General features: G+C 45.1%; 1 protein-coding gene across 5 annotated transcripts in view; it reads right to left on the bottom strand.

The window, feature by feature from the left end:
• parp8 (poly (ADP-ribose) polymerase family, member 8) overlaps positions 1–17,892 on the bottom strand; it is a 279,851-nt gene that overhangs the window by 260,695 nt on the left and 1,264 nt on the right. For all 5 annotated transcript variants that reach the window (XR_008063247.1, XR_008063248.1, XM_052460836.1 and 2 more), the window contains exon 2: positions 11,288–11,342. Coding sequence is in view for 3 of the 5 variants with exons in the window: in XM_052460836.1 (XP_052316796.1) it covers positions 11,288–11,342 (55 nt within the window). In the remaining 2 variants the exon portion in view is untranslated. The remainder of the gene's footprint in view (positions 1–11,287; positions 11,343–17,892) is intronic.

The following is a 17,892-nucleotide window of genomic DNA, read 5'->3' as shown; positions in this document are numbered from 1 at the left end:
GTAGTCATTGTTTAGGGTACTAGGGGTCTGGACAGAGGAGATGTGGTCATTCTTTAGGGTACTAGGGGTCTGGAGAGAGGAGATATAGTCATTGTTTAGGGTATTAGGGTACTAGGGGTCTGGACAGAGGAGATGTTGTCATTGTTTAGGGTACTAGGGGTCTGGAGAGAGGAGATATAGTCATTGTTTAGGGTACTAGGGGTCTGGAGAGAGGAGATATAGTCATTGGTTAGGGTACTAGGGGTCTGGACAGAGAAGATGTTGTCATTGTTTAGGGTACTAGGGGTCTGGACAGAGAAGATGTTGTCATTGGTTAGGGTACTAGGGGTCTGGACAGAGGAGATGTTGTCATTGTTTAGGGTACTAGGGGTCTGGACAGAGGAGATGTGGTCATTGTTTAGGGTACTAGGGTACTAGGGGTCTGGACAGAGGAGATGTTGTCATTGTTTAGGGTACTAGGGTACTAGGGGTCTGGACAGAGGAGATGTGGTCATTGTTTAGGGTACTAGGGTACTAGGGGTCTGGACAGAGGAGATGTAGTCATTGTTTAGGGTACTAAGGGTCTGGACAGAGGAGATGTAGTCATTAAGGTGATACTATCATACATAATGGGGTTGTATGACTTCCTGTTTACAGACATCATTAAGGTGTTACTATCATACATAATGGGGTTGTATGACTTCCTGTTTACAGACATCATTAAGGTGTTACTATCATACACAATGGGGTTATATGACTTCCTGTTTACAGGCATCAACATTTTAAAAAACTCAGATCTCTCCAAGACGTTATTACACAATTACGATTGGCTCTTGGGTCAAAATAGCTTTCTCTCGAAAGACAATCGTATGTTAAAAACTCTTGCTTGAGTGTGCTTCAAAACAAAGACACAGTCACGGGTTAGTATATACTATAAAGTCGTTACGCATGACTGAGTGTGCTTCGAAACAAGGAACTGGCTGATGTACCACTGTGGCTAAGGCTATAAATAGCTTCATGGCCTCTGTCTAGTAAGAGCCATCACTAGTGCTGAGCGACGAGTGCTTTTTGATGTCGTTTCGGTTTTTCCTTATTATTATTATTACAAAATAATCGTGCTTTTTGATTTAGATCATTAAAAAACAAAACATTAACTACATTATCAAATAATGACATTAGAATGATTTTAGAGATTTATTTAGTTTTTGATTGAATTTCCCGAAGGCAAAAACAGTGAACATTCAATTGCCAAAACATTAAAAATATTCCATTGTGTCTGTCAGATCCACGTTGGGTAGACATTGCCAGGTCGCAATTGTAAATGAGAACTTGTTCTCAACTTGCCTACCTGGTTAAATAAAGGTGAAATAAAAATAAATAAATAAAATCCATAGAGAAAGAGTAAATTACTATTAAATAATACAATATTTCAGTTATCATATTCTTTAGGTCTGATTTTATGACTTTTAAATGTTTAATTCCTTAAAGTCATCATTCTCATCTCTGCCCAGGCAGTAGCAGTCAGCCAGACAGTTCCCCAGGCAGTAGCAGTCAGCCAGACAGTTCCCCAGGCAGTAGCAGTCAGCCAGACAGTTCTCCCCATACTGTACTGTCTGTTGTCATCCTATTTAGCTAGTCTGCCTAAGTATGCTGCTGTCTGACCAAATCATTTGACTAGTTCTTCAAAGTAGATAAGGCATACTTTCACGAACGGTCTCTGTCCCTCATCGTTGTGTTGTGTGTGGTCTGTGTGTATCTATCCTAACGTAGCAGGTGTTAAAGTGTATCCGTCCAGACATCTGTATATAATGACGAGATGCTCATGTCTCCTCCCTAACAATGGGAGTCGTTTTCCCAAAGGTGGGAATGCAGGGGACTTGCTTAGGTCCAGAACAAGCCCATAGACAGATTTTGGCTTAAGTTAAATCTCTTGGTTCGCCTCTTCCTCTCTGACCTGCCTGAGCCGGAAATTACTGCCGCAATAGATTATGGTCATTGTAGTCAAGTATACCCATAACATGATGCAGCCATGACTATGCTTGAAAATATGGAGAGTAGGACTCAATAATGTGTTGTATTGGACATAACATTTTGTATTCAGGACAAAAAGTGAATTGCTTTGCCACATTTTTTACAGTTTTATTTTAGTTCCTTGTTGCAAACAGGATGCATGTTTTGAAATATTTGTATTCTGTACAGGCTTCCTTCTTTTCACTCTGTCATTTAGGTTAGTATTGTGGAGTAACTACAATGTTGTTGATCCATCCTCAGTTTTCTCCTATCACTCTGTAACTGTTTCAAAGTCACCTCATGGTGAAATCCCTGAGCGGTTTCCTTCCTCTCCGGCAACTGAGTTAGGAAGGACGCCTGTATCTTTGTAGTGACTGGGTGTATTGATACACCATCCAAAGTGTAATTAATAACTTCACAATGCTCAAAGGGATATTCAATGTCTGTTTTTTTTGTTTTTTTACCCATCTACCAATAGGTGCCCTTCCTTGCGAAGCATTGGAAAACCTCCCTGGTCTTTGTGGTTGAATCTGTGTTTGAAATTCACTGCTCGACTGAGGAACCTTACAGATAATTGAATGTGTGGGGGGTCTAGAGATGAGGTAGTCATTCAAAAGTCATGTTAAACACTATTATTGCACACAGAGTGACTCCAACTTATTATGTGACTTGTTAAGCACATTTTTACTCCTGAACTTATTTACACTTCCCATAACAAAGGGAGTTGAATACTTATTGACTCAATCAATTTCAAATTTTCATTTTGTATTAATTTGTACAAATTTCGAAAAACATAATTCCACTTTGACATGATGGGGGTATTGTGTGTAGGCAAAACAACAAAAACAACGTGTTAAAAGTCAAGGTCTATACCAGGCTGTGTCGGAGGAAGGCCCTAAAAATCGCCAAAGACTCCAGCCACCCTAGTCATAGACTCTCTGCTACCGCACGGTAAGCGGTATCGGAGTTCCAAGTCAGAGCGCCAAGTATAGGTCCAAGAGGCTTCTAAAACAGCTTCTACCTCTAAGCCATAAGACTCCTGAACAGCCAATCAAATGGCTACCCAGACTATTTGCATTGACACCCCCCTCTCCCCCACTGCTGCTACTCTCTGTTATTATCTATCTATCATAGTCACAAATAACTCTACCTACATGTACATATTATCTCAACTACCTCGACACCGGTACCCCCTGTATATAGCCTCCACATTGACTCTGTACCGGTACCCCCTGTATATAGCCTCCACATTGACTCTGTTCTGGTACCCCCTGTATATAGCCTCCACATTGACTCTGTACTGGTACCCCCTGTATATAGCCTCCACATTGACTCTGTACTGGTACCCCCTGTATATAGCCTCCACATTGACTCTGTACCAGTACTCCCTGTATATAGCCTCCACATTGACTCTGTACTGGTACCCCCTGTATATAGCCTCCACATTGACTCTGTACCAGTACCCCCTGTATATAGCCTCCACATTGACTCTGTACCAGTACCCCCTGTATATAGCCTCCACATTGACTCTGTACTGGTACCCCCTGTGTATAGCCTCCACATTGACTCTGTTCTGGTACCCCCTGTATATAGCCTCCACATTGACTCTGTACTGGTACCCCCTGTATATAGCCTCCACATTGACTCTTAATGGTACCCCCTGTATATAGCCTCCACATTGACTCAGTACCGTAATACCCTGTATATAGCCTCCACATTGACTCTGTACCGGTGCCCCTGTATACAGCCTCCACATTGACTCAGTACCGTAATACCCTGTATATAGCCTCCACATTGACTCTGTACCGGTTCCCCCTGTATATAGCCTCCACATTGACTCTGTACTGGTACCCCCTGTATATAGCCTCCACATTGACTCTGTACTGGTACCCCCTGTATATAGCCTCCACATTGACTCTGTACTGGTACCCCCTGTATATAGCCTCCACACTGACTCTGTACTGGTACACCCTGTATATAGCCTCCATATTGACTCTGTACCGGTACCCCCTGTATATAGCCTCCACATTGACCTGTACCGGTACCCCCCTGTATATAGCCTCCACATTGACTCTGTACCGGTACCCCCTGTATATAGCCTCCACATTGACTCTGTACCGGTTCCCCCTGTATATAGCCTCCACATTGACTCTGTACTGGTACCCCCTGTATATAGCCTCCACGTTGACTCTGTACCAGTACCCCCTGTATATAGTCTCCACATTGACTCTGTACCAGTACCCCCTGTATATAGCCTCCACGTTGACTCTGTACCACTACCCCCTGTATATAGCCTCCACATTGACTCTGTACCAGTTCCCCCTGTATATAGCCTCCACATTGACTCTGTACCAGTTCCCCGTATATAGCCTCCACATTGACTCTGTACCGGTACCCCTGTATATAGCCTCCACATTGACTCTGTACCGGTTCCCCTGTATATAGCCTCCACATTGACTCTGTACTGGTACCCCCTGTATATAGCCTCCACATTGACTCTGTACTAGTACCCCCTGTATATAGCCTCCACATTGACTCTGTACCAGTACCCCCTGTATATAGCCTCCACATTGACTCTGTACCAGTACCCCCTGTATATAGCCTCCACATTGACTCTGTACCAGTACCCCCTGTATATAGCCTCCACATTGACTCTGTACCGGTTCCCCCTGTATATAGCCTCCACATTGACTCTGTACCAGTACCCCCTGTATATAGCCTCCACATTGACTCTGTACCAGTACCCCCTGTATATAGCCTCCACATTGACTCTGTACCAGTACCCCCTGTATATAGCCTCCACATTGACTCTGTACCAGTACCCCCTGTATATAGCCTCCACATTGACTCTGTACCGGTTCCCCCTGTATATAGCCTCCACATTGACTCTGTACCAGTTCCCCCTGTATACAGCCTCCACATTGACTCTGTACTGGTACCCCCTGTATATAGCCTCCATATTGACTCTGTACCGGTACCCCCTGTATATAGCCTCCACATTGACCTGTACCGGTACCCCCCTGTATATAGCCTCCACATTGACTCTGTACCAGTTCCCCCTGTATACAGCCTCCACATTGACTCTGTACTGGTACCCCCTGTATATAGCCTCCATATTGACTCTGTACCGGTACCCCCTGTATATAGCCTCCACATTGACCTGTACCGGTACCCCCCTGTATATAGCCTCCACATTGACTCTGTACCGGTACCCCCTGTATATAGCCTCCACATTGACTCTGTACCGGTTCCCCCTGTATATAGCCTCCACATTGACTCTGTACTGGTACCCCCTGTATATAGCCTCCACGTTGACTCTGTACCAGTACCCCCTGTATATAGTCTCCACATTGACTCTGTACCAGTACCCCCTGTATATAGCCTCCACGTTGACTCTGTACCACTACCCCCTGTATATAGCCTCCACATTGACTCTGTACCAGTTCCCCCTGTATATAGCCTCCACATTGACTCTGTACCAGTTCCCCCGTATATAGCCTCCACATTGACTCTGTACCGGTACCCCCTGTATATAGCCTCCACATTGACTCTGTACCGGTTCCCCCTGTATATAGCCTCCACATTGACTCTGTACTGGTACCCCCTGTATATAGCCTCCACATTGACTCTGTACTAGTACCCCCTGTATATAGCCTCCACATTGACTCTGTACCAGTACCCCCTGTATATAGCCTCCACATTGACTCTGTACCAGTACCCCCTGTATATAGCCTCCACATTGACTCTGTACCAGTACCCCTGTATATAGCCTCCACATTGACTCTGTACCGGTTCCCCACTGTATATAGCCTCCACATTGACTCTGTACCAGTACCCCCTGTATATAGCCTCCACATTGACTCTGTACCAGTACCCCTGTATATAGCCTCCACATTGACTCTGTACCAGTACCCCCTGTATATAGCCTCCACATTGACTCTGTACCAGTACCCCCTGTATATAGCCTCCACATTGACTCTGTACCGGTTCCCCCTGTATATAGCCTCCACATTGACTCTGTACCAGTACCCCCTGTATATAGCCTCCACATTGACTCTGTACTAGTACCCCCTGTATATAGCCTCCACATTGACTCTGTACCGGTACCCCCTGTATATAGCCTCCACATTGACTCTGTACTGGTACCCCCTGTGTATAGCCTCCACATTGACTCTGTTCTGGTACCCCCTGTATATAGCCTCCACATTGACTCTGTATTGGTACCCCCTGTATATAGCCTCCACATTGACTCTTAATGGTACCCCCTGTATATAGCCTCCACATTGACTCAGTACCGTAATACCCTGTATATAGCCTCCACATTGACTCTGTACTGGTACCCCCTGTATATAGCCTCCACATTGACTCTGTACTGGTACCCCCTGTATATAGCCTCCACATTGACTCTGTTCTGGTACCCCCTGTATATAGCCTCCACATTGACTCTGTACTGGTACCCCCTGTATATAGCCTCCACATTGACTCTGTACTGGTACCCCCTGTATATAGCCTCCACATTGACTCTGTACTGGTACCCCCTGTATATAGCCTCCACACTGACTCTGTACTGGTACACCCTGTATATAGCCTCCATATTGACTCTGTACCGGTACCCCCTGTATATAGCCTCCACATTGACCTGTACCGGTACCCCCCTGTATATAGCCTCCACATTGACTCTGTACCGGTACCCCCTGTATATAGCCTCCACATTGACTCTGTACCGGTTCCCCCTGTATATAGCCTCCACATTGACTCTGTACTGGTACCCCCTGTATATAGCCTCCACGTTGACTCTGTACCAGTACCCCCTGTATATAGCCTCCACATTGACTCTGTACCAGTACCCCCTGTATATAGCCTCCACGTTGACTCTGTACCACTACCCCCTGTATATAGCCTCCACATTGACTCTGTACCAGTTCCCCCTGTATATAGCCTCCACATTGACTCTGTACCAGTTCCCCCTGTATATAGCCTCCACATTGACTCTGTACCGGTACCCCCTGTATATAGCCTCCACATTGACTCTGTACCGGTTCCCCCTGTATATAGCCTCCACATTGACTCTGTACTGGTACCCCCTGTATATAGCCTCCACATTGACTCTGTACTAGTACCCCCTGTATATAGCCTCCACATTGACTCTGTACCAGTACCCCCTGTATATAGCCTCCACATTGACTCTGTACCAGTACCCCCTGTATATAGCCTCCACATTGACTCTGTACCAGTACCCCCTGTATATAGCCTCCACATTGACTCTGTACCGATACCCCCTGTATATAGCCTCCACATTGACTCTGTACCGGTACCTCCTGTATATAGCCTCCACATTGACTCTGTACCAGTACCCCCTGTATATAGCCTCCACATTGACTCTGTACCAGTACCCCCTGTATATAGCCTCCACATTGACTCTGTACTAGTACCCCCTGTATATAGCCTCCACATTGACTCTGTACCAGTACCCCCTGTATATAGCCTTCACATTGACTCTGTACCAGTACCCCCTGTATATAGCCTCCACATTTACTCTGTACCGGTTCCCCCTGTATATAGCCTCCACATTGACTCTGTACCAGTACCCCCTGTATATAGCCTCCACATTGACTCTGTACTAGTACCCCCTGTATATAGCCTCCACATTGACTCTGTACCAGTACCCCCTGTATATAGCCTCCACATTGACTCTGTACCGGTTCCCCCTGCAATTCTGTTCCTGGGTGTAAATCATACTCCACTTACCGTACTTCCAATAACTAAATTACATTTGTTATAACTCCAGGTGTGATGTCATAGCTGACACCTCATTATTCTGACTGCTGACATCATTGAATCTTAATTCAGAGTAGATGTTTTAAGAGTTTTTGGAATCCGTGGTCACATAAAAACCTGAGGGACATTTTACAGTAATTTTACAGTAAGTTTTACAGTAAGTTTTACAGTAATTTTACAGTAAGTTTTACAGTAAGTTTTACAGTAAGTTTGCAACTGCACAGTTCTTCCAGTAAACGTGTTCCTGTGTAAAACGTTCCGTGTAAATTGTTAAAAGTAGTCCTTGTGCATAGAGTTGTATGGTTTTTAAACATTGAAATTCATGTTTTTGTTTGGCATACATTTAAATAGAAGAAATCTGAGTCTCAGCGCAATTCTGTTTCCTGTGGAATTACCCAGCAACAACCACAGGAGATGGTGGCATTTCCTTCAGTAAGCAAAACCAACACACAGACACAGACACAGAATAACACACAAACACACACGGTACGCAAGTCATGAGAGGTGTACACTTACGTGATAAATCACGAGTAGTCAGTGTTTAAAGGATATATTGGCATGGGTGTGTGGTTAGGCCAGAGATGGAGTTGAGGTTTGACAAACCGTGCCAATATGTCCTCCAAACACCGGCTTCTCAGGCATCATCATTTTTATACAACGGGTTAACCAACACATTACAATAATGATTCACATATTTTCATTAAAAACTTTATTTTGTTGAATGTATACATATTATTTCATCCTTCCACAAGATTTTAGTCCCGACACAAATCTAGGGTCGCTACCCAAGCCGGCTGGTTGTTCGTTCTATCAGTTCTGTGCCAGTGTAACGGATGTGAAACGGCTAGCTTAGTTAGCGGTGCGCGCTAAATAACGTTTCAATCGGTGACGTCACTTGCTCTGAGACATTGAAGTAGTAGTTCCCCTTGCTCTGCAAGGGCCGTGGTTTTTGTGGAGCGATGGGTAACGATGTTTCGTGGGTGACTGTTGTTGATGTGTGCAGAGGGTCCCTGGTTCGCGCCCAGGTCGGGGCGAGGGGACGGTCTAAAGTTATACTGTTACACCAGAGACGCAACCCAGTCGTTCAGTCTTTTTGTTCTGTATCTATGGACTCGACCCAGTCGTTCAGTCTTTTTGTTCTGTATCTATGGACGAGACCCAGTCGTTCAGTCTTTTTGTTCTGTATCTATGGACGCGACCCAGTCGTTCAGTCTTTTTGTTCTGTATCTATGGCAACCCAGTCGTTCAGTCTTTTTGTTCTGTATCTATGGACGCGACCCAGTCATTCAGTCTTTTTGTTCTGTATCTATGGACCCGACCCGGTCGTTCTGTATCTATGGACCCGACCCGGTCGTTCTGTATCTATGGACCCGACCCAGTCGTTCAGTCTTTTTGTTCTGTATCTATGGCAACCCAGTCGTTCATTCTAAATGATCCATTACCATACTGGCTGGCAACGTTCTTATCCCTTGCTTGCTAGCTTTTCAACTATGGCTAATTTACAGTCAAAAAGTGCAGCCAGAATAACAACAAAGTTGCTGCATTTGCATTAGTTCAAGATGTTTTCTAGTGACATTTATTTGGACACATCCATAACAATGAGCTAATGAGGCGCGATTTCGCCTGACATTGAAAATGTGCTCTCTCGTCAGGACCCTGTTGTTCAGAGGAGCGAGCCAACAACACAGCTAACACAATCACTTCAAACTGAAACTGGAAAGACCACAAACTAGCTGCACTTTGTTTCATTTGACCTTTTTTTTTAATTGACATTTCTTCGTGTATAATATCCATAAAACTGATGCCAGCTGATTCATGATTTTTACTGGCTGAGAAACGCTGCCTGTCTGTCTCGTCTCATTTCTTTGTATATATCCATAAAAAGGGAGGGACAGAAAACAAGGTTTATATAAATCTCCGCTGTTGAAAACTAAATGTTAGTCTAAAAGACATGTGAGATAATGTCGAGATGCTTTTTACAGTGGAGATAAAGGTTATAAATTGCCTGGCTGGGCTGATGAGACAGTGGATTGCACAGTCAGATGGAACAGAGCAAATAGGCATTTTAACATCATACATTTAGCCAGTGGTAGCTTGTGGAATAGACACCAGCTGGAATGCGGTTTTAACCAATCAGGATCAGACCCACTCGCTGTATAAACACACACACACACACCAAGTTGCATGAGGTGTACACACACACCCCTAAACACACACACACACACACACACACACACACACACACACACACACACACACACACACACACACACACACACACACACACACACACACACACCACACACTGGGGGGGTGAACTCTGACCTTGCAGAGTCCAGACAAATTGCGTCATCCCAGTAACACACACCATTCATTAGATAACCCATGTGAACCATTTCCCTGAACAACTGAACAACCAGCCCTGGGGACAACCAGTAGGCAAGCCATGGCCCAGTAGGATACTGTGTATCAATGGTACAGAATGAATGGCCAGTAGGATACTGTGTATCGATGTTACAGAATGAATGGCCAGTAGGATAATGTGTATCAATGTTACAGAATGAATTGCCAGTAGGATACTGTGTATCAATGGTACAGAATGAATGGCCAGTAGGATACTGTGTATCAATGTTACAGAATGAATGGCCAGTAGGATACTGTGTATCAATGTTAAAGAATGAATGGCCAGTAGGATACTGTGTATCAATGTTACAGAATGAATGGCCAGTAGGATACTGTGTATCAATGCTACAGAATGAATGGCCAGTAGGATACTGTGTATCAATGTTACAGAATGAATGGCCCAGTAGGACATAGTGTATCAATGGCACAGAATGAATGGCCCAGTAGGATACTGTGTATCAATGGTACAGAGTAGGATACTGTGTATCAATGCTACAGAATGAATGGCCAGTAGGATACTGTGTATCAATGTTACAGAATGAATGGCCCAGTAGGACATAGTGTATCAATGGTACAGAATGAATGGCCCAGTAGGACACAGTGTATCAATGGCACAGAATGAATGGCCCAGTAGAATACAGTGTATCAATGGCACAGAATGAATGGCCCAGTAGGACATAGTGTATCAATGGTACAGAATGAATGGCCCAGTAGGACATAGTGTATCAATGGCACAGAGTAGGATACTGTGTATCAATGCTACAGAATGAATGGCCCAGTAGGACATAGTGTATCAATGGTACAGAGTAGGATACTGTGTATCAATGCTACAGAATGAATGGCCCAGTAGGACATAGTGTATCAATGGCACAGAATGAATGGCCAGTAGGATACAGTTTAATCAATGGCACAGAATGAATGGCCCAGTAGGACATAGTGTATCAATGGTACAGAATGAATGGCCCAGTAGGACACAGTGTATCAATGGCACAGAATGAATGGCCCAGTAGGACACAGTGTATCATTGGTACAGAATGAATGGCCCAGTAGGATACAGTTTAATCAATGGCACAGAATGAATGAATGATGTCAACCATCTAAGAACTTTGAACTGTACCTTCTGGAGCCTTTGGAATAAGTGAAGGTGAAGGTGGCGTCAGTATATCTGAAATCTGAAATCAAGAAGAGGGGAAACAGAACCGGTCAGAACGGAAATCAATAAGAGGGGAAATAGAACCGGTCAGAACGGAAATCAAGAAGAGGGGAAATAGAACCGGTCAGAAAGGAAATCAAGAAGAGGGGAAACAGAACCGGTCAGAACGGAAATCAAGAAGAGGGGAAACAGAACCGGTCAGAACGGAAATCAAGAAGAGGGAAACAGAACCACAGGTCAGAGCGGAAATCAAGAAGAGGAAACAGAACCGGTCAGAGCGGAAATCAAGAAGAGGGAAACAGAACCGGTCAGAACGGAAATCAATAAGAGGGGAAATAGAATGAACCGGTCAGAACGGAAATCAAGAAGAGGGAAACAGAACCGGTCAGAACGGAAATCAAGAAGAGGGGAAACAGAACGGTCAGAGCGGAAATCAAGAAGAGGAAACAGAACCGGTCAGAACGGAAATCAAGAAGAGGGGGAATAGAACCGGTCAGAACGGAAATCAAGAAGAGGAAACAGAACCGGTCAGAACGGAAATCAAGAAGAGGGGAAACAGAACCGGTCAGAACGGAAATCAAGAAGAGGAAATAGAACCGGTCAGAACGGAAATCAGAAGAGGGAAACAGAACCGGTCAGAACGGAAATCAAGAAGAGGGAAATAGAACCGGTCAGAACGGAAATCAAGAAGAGGAAACAGAACCGGTCAGAACGGAAATCAAGAAGAGGGAAACAGAACCGGTCAGAACGGAAATCAAGAAGAGGGGAAACAGAACCGGTCAGAACGGAAATCAAGAAGAGGAAATAGAACCGGTCAGAACGGAAATCAAGAAGAGAAACAGAACCGGTCAGAATGGAAATCAAGAAGAGGGGAAACAGAACCGGTCAGAACGGAAATCAAGAAGAGGGGAAACAGAACCGGTCAGAACGGAAATCAAGAAGAGGGGAAACAGAACCGGTCAGAACGGAAATCAAGAAGAGGAAACAGAACCGGTCAGAGCGGAAATCAATAAGAGGGAAATAGAACCGGTCAGAACGGAAATCAATAAGAGGGAAACAGAACCGGTCAGAACGGAAATCAATAAGAGGGGAAACAGAACCGGTCAGAACGGAAATCAAGAAGAGGGGAAACAGAACCGGTCAGAACGGAAATCAAGAAGAGGGGGAAATAGAACCGGTCAGAACGGAAATCAATAAGAGGAAACAGAACCGGTCAGAACGGAAATCAAGAAGAGGGAAACAGAACCGGTCAGAACGGAAATCAAGAAGAGGAAATAGAACCGGTCAGAGCGGAAATCAATAAGAGGGAAACAGAACCGGTCAGAGCGGAAATCAAGAAGAGGGGAAACAGAACCGGTCAGAACGGAAATCAAGAAGAGGGGAAACAGAACCGGTCAGAACGGAAATCAAGAAGAGGGGAAATAGAACCGGTCAGAACGGAAATCAAGAAGAGGGGAAACAGAACCGGTCAGAACGGAAATCAAGAAGAGGGGAAACAGAACCGGTCAGAACGGAAATCAAGAAGAGGGGAAACAGAACCGGTCAGAACGGAAATCAAGAAGAGGGGAAACAGAACCGGTCAGAACGGAAATCAATAAGAGGGGAAACAGAACCGGTCAGAACGGAAATCAAGAAGAGGGGAAACAGAACCGGTCAGAACGGAAATCAAGAAGAGGGGAAACAGAACCGGTCAGAACGGAAATCAAGAAACAGAACGGTCAGAACGGAAATCAATAAGAGGGGAAACAGAACCGGTCAGAACGGAAATCAAGAAGGGGAAACAGAACCGGTCAGAACGGAAATCAAGAAGAGGGGAAACAGAACCGGTCAGAACGGAAATCAAGAAGAGGGGAAATAGAACCGGTCAGAACGGAAATCAAGAAGAGGGAAACAGAACCGGTCAGAACGGAAATCAATAAGAGGGAAACAGAACCGGTCAGAGCGGAAATCAAGAAGAGGAAACAGAACGGTCAGAACGGAAATCAAGAAGAGGGAAAATGGTCAGAACGGAAATCAATAAGAGGGGAAACAGAACCGGTCAGAACGGAAATCAATAAGAGGGGAAACAGAACCGGTCAGAACGGAAATCAAGAAGAGGGGAAACAGAACCGGTCAGAACGGAAATCAATAAGAGGGGAAACAGAACCGGTCAGAACGGAAATCAAGAAGAGGGGAAATAGAACCGGTCAGAACGGAAATCAATAAGAGGGGAAACAGAACCGGTCAGAACGGAAATCAAGAAGAGGGAAAATGGTCAGAACGGAAATCAATAAGAGGGGAAATAGAACCGGTCAGAACGGAAATCAATAAGAGGGGAAACAGAACCGGTCAGAACGGAAATCAAGAAGAGGGAAAACAGAACCGGTCAGAACGGAAATCAAGAAGAGGGGAAATAGAACCGGTCAGAACGGAAATCAAGAAGAGGGGAAACAGAACCGGTCAGAACGGAAATCAAGAAGAGGGAAATAGAACCGGTCAGAACGGAAATCAAGAAGAGGGAAACAGAACCGGTCAGAACGGAAATCAAGAAGAGGGAAACAGAACCGGTCAGAACGGAAATCAAGAAGAGGGAAATAGAACCGGTCAGAACGGAAATCAAGAAGAGGGGGAAACAGAACCGGTCAGAACGGAAATCAAGAAGAGGAAATAGAACCGGTCAGAGCGGAAATCAAGAAGAGGGAAATAGAACCGGTCAGAACGGAAATCAAGAAGAGGGGAAATAGAACCGGTCAGAACGGAAATCAAGAAGAGGGGAAACAGAACCGGTCAGAACGGAAATCAAGAAGAGGGGAAACAGAACCGGTCAGAACGGAAATCAAGAAGAGGGGAAATAGAACCGGTCAGAACGGAAATCAAGAAGAGGGGAAATAGAACCGGTCAGAACGGAAATCAAGAAGAGGGGAAACAGAACCGGTCAGAACGGAAATCAAGAAGAGGGGAAATAGAACCGGTCAGAACGGAAATCAAGAAGAGGGGAAACAGAACCGGTCAGAACGGAAATCAAGAAGAGGGGAAATAGAACCGGTCAGAACGGAAATCAAGAAGAGGGGAAACAGAACCGGTCAGAACGGAAATCAAGAAAATAGAACCGGTCAGAACGGAAATCAAGAAGAGGGGAAACAGAACCGGTCAGAACGGAAATCAAGAAGAGGGGAAATAGAACCGGTCAGAACGGAAATCAAGAAGAGGGAAACAGAACCGGTCAGAACGGAAATCAAGAAGAGGGGAAACAGAACCGGTCAGAACGGAAATCAAGAAGAGGGAAATAGAACCGGTCAGAACGGAAATCAAGAAGAAATAGAAACAGAACCAAGCGGAAATCAAGAAGAGGGAAATAGAACCGGTCAGAACGGAAATCAAGAAGAGGGAAACAGAACCGGTCAGAGCGGAAATCAAGAAGAGGGGAAATAGAACCGGTCAGAACGGAAATCAAGAAGAGGGGAAACAGAACCGGTCAGAACGGAAATCAAGAAGAGGGGAAATAGAACCGGTCAGAACGGAAATCAAGAAGAGGGGAAACAGAACCGGTCAGAACGGAAATCAAGAAGAGGGGAAACAGAACCGGTCAGAACGGAAATCAAGAAGAGGGGAAATAGAACCGGTCAGAACGGAAATCAAGAAGAGGGGAAACAGAACCGGTCAGAACGGAAATCAAGAAGAGGGGAAATAGAACCGGTCAGAACGGAAATCAAGAAGAGGGGAAATAGAACCGGTCAGAACGGAAATCAAGAAGAGGGGAAATAGAACCGGTCAGAACGGAAATCAAGAAGAGGGGAAACAGAACCGGTCAGAACGGAAATCAAGAAGAGGGGAAATAGAACCGGTCAGAACGGAAATCAAGAAGAGGGGAAATAGAACCGGTCAGAACGGAAATCAAGAAGAGGGGAAATAGAACCGGTCAGAACGGAAATCAAGAAGAGGGGAAATAGAACCGGTCAGAACGGAAATCAAGAAGAGGGGAAATAGAACCGGTCAGAACGGAAATCAAGAAGAGGGGAAATAGAACCGGTCAGAACGGAAATCAAGAAGAGGGGAAACAGAACCGGTCAGAACGGAAATCAAGAAGAGGTCAGAGCGGAAATCAGAACCGGTCAGAACGGAAATCAAGAAGAGGGAAACAGAACCGGTCAGAACGGAAATCAAGAAGAGGGGAAACAGAACCGGTCAGAACGGAAATCAATAAGAGGGAAACAGAACCGGTCAGAACGGAAATCAAGAAGAGGGGAAACAGAACCGGTCAGAACGGAAATCAAGAAAACAGAACCGGTCAGAACGGAAATCAAGAAGAGGGAAATAGAACCGGTCAGAACGGAAATCAATAAGAGGGAAACAGAACCGGTCAGAACGGAAATCAAGAAGAGGGGAAACAGAACCGGTCAGAACGGAAATCAATAAGAGGGGAAATAGAACCGGTCAGAACGGAAATCAAGAAGAGGGGAAACAGAACCGGTCAGAACGGAAATCAAGAAGAGGGGAAACAGAACCGGTCAGAACGGAAATCAAGAAGAGGGGAAACAGAACCGGTCAGAACGGAAATCAAGAAGAGGGGAAACAGAACCGGTCAGAACGGAAATCAAGAAGAGGGGAAACAGAACCGGTCAGAACGGAAATCAATAAGAGGGGAAACAGAACCGGTCAGAACGGAAATCAAGAAGAGGGGAAACAGAACCGGTCAGAACGGAAATCAAGAAGAGGGGAAATAGAACCGGTCAGAACGGAAATCAAGAAGAGGGGAAACAGAACCGGTCAGAACGGAAATCAAGAAGAGGGGAAATAGAACCGGTCAGAACGGAAATCAAGAAGAGGGGAAACAGAACCGGTCAGAACGGAAATCAAGAAGAGGGGAAACAGAACCGGTCAGAACGGAAATCAAGAAGAGGGGAAATAGAACCGGTCAGAACGGAAATCAAGAAGAGGGGAAACAGAACCGGTCAGAACGGAAATCAAGAAGAGGGGGAAATAGAACCGGTCAGAACGGAAATCAAGAAGAGGGGAAATAGAACCGGTCAGAACGGAAATCAAGAAGAGGGGAAATAGAACCGGTCAGAACGGAAATCAAGAAGAGGGGAAACAGAACCGGTCAGAACGGAAATCAAGAAGAGGGGAAACAGAACCGGTCAGAACGGAAATCAAGAAGAGGGGAAATAGAACCGGTCAGAACGGAAATCAAGAAGAGGGGAAATAGAACCGGTCAGAACGGAAATCAAGAAGAGGGGAAACAGAACCGGTCAGAACGGAAATCAAGAAGAGGGGAAATAGAACCGGTCAGAACGGAAATCAAGAAGAGGGGAAACAGAACCGGTCAGAACGGAAATCAAGAAGAGGGGGAAATAGAACCGGTCAGAACGGAAATCAAGAAGAGGAAACAGAACCGGTCAGAACGGAAATCAAGAAGAGGGGAAATAGAACCCGGTCAGAGCGGAAATCAAGAAGAGGGGAAACAGAACCGGTCAGAACGGAAATCAGAAGAGGGAAACAGAACCGGTCAGAACGGAAATCAAGAAGAGGGAAACAGAACCGGTCAGAACGGAAATCAATAAGAGGGAAACAGAACCGGTCAGAACGGAAATCAAGAAGAGGGAAATAGAACCGGTCAGAACGGAAATCAAGAAGAGGGGAAACAGAACCGGTCAGAACGGAAATCAAGAAGAGGGGAAATAGAACCGGTCAGAACGGAAATCAATAAGAGGGGAAACAGAACCGGTCAGAACGGAAATCAAGAAGAGGGGAAACAGAACCGGTCAGAACGGAAATCAATAAGAGGGGAAATAGAACCGGTCAGAACGGAAATCAAGAAGAGGGGAAACAGAACCGGTCAGAACGGAAATCAAGAAGAGGGGAAACAGAACCGGTCAGAACGGAAATCAAGAAGAGGGGAAATAGAACCGGTCAGAACGGAAATCAAGAAGAGGGGAAACAGAACCGGTCAGAACGGAAATCAAGAAGAGGGGAAACAGAACCGGTCAGAACGGAAATCAATAAGAGGGGAAACAGAACCGGTCAGAACGGAAATCAAGAAGAGGGGAAATAGAACCGGTCAGAACGGAAATCAAGAAGAGGGGAAACAGAACCGGTCAGAACGGAAATCAAGAAGAGGGGAAACAGAACCGGTCAGAACGGAAATCAATAAGAGGGGAAACAGAACCGGTCAGAACGGAAATCAAGAAGAGGGGAAATAGAACCGGTCAGAACGGAAATCAATAAGAGGGGAAATAGAACCGGTCAGAACGGAAATCAAGAAGAGGGTTATTATCCACTACTACACAATGGCAAGATAAAACCACAGGGAGATTTAAAAAAAATCCCTTCAACAAATACCGTTTCCATGGCAACATCAAAAGGGGTTCCACTGACTGACCAAATATGTAAAGGAGCATAAATTCTCGGACAATATCACATTTACACAACCGTTACGTTAAGTCCGGTTGAAATGTAACGTCAATAGGCAAATGGACCAGTCGGCTGGTGTCTTCAATATTATGTCTGTCTGTCATATTCTGTAGGGATGTTTAACCAAAGCCTATTGTCATCATGACAAGAATATTAATATATTCCTATTTCTCTTCAAT

Source organism: Oncorhynchus keta, chromosome 14, assembly GCF_023373465.1.
Source record: "Oncorhynchus keta strain PuntledgeMale-10-30-2019 chromosome 14, Oket_V2, whole genome shotgun sequence".
Classification (NCBI taxonomy): Eukaryota; Metazoa; Chordata; class Actinopteri; order Salmoniformes; family Salmonidae; genus Oncorhynchus; species Oncorhynchus keta.
This window is presented reverse-complemented; position numbering and strand designations above follow the sequence as displayed.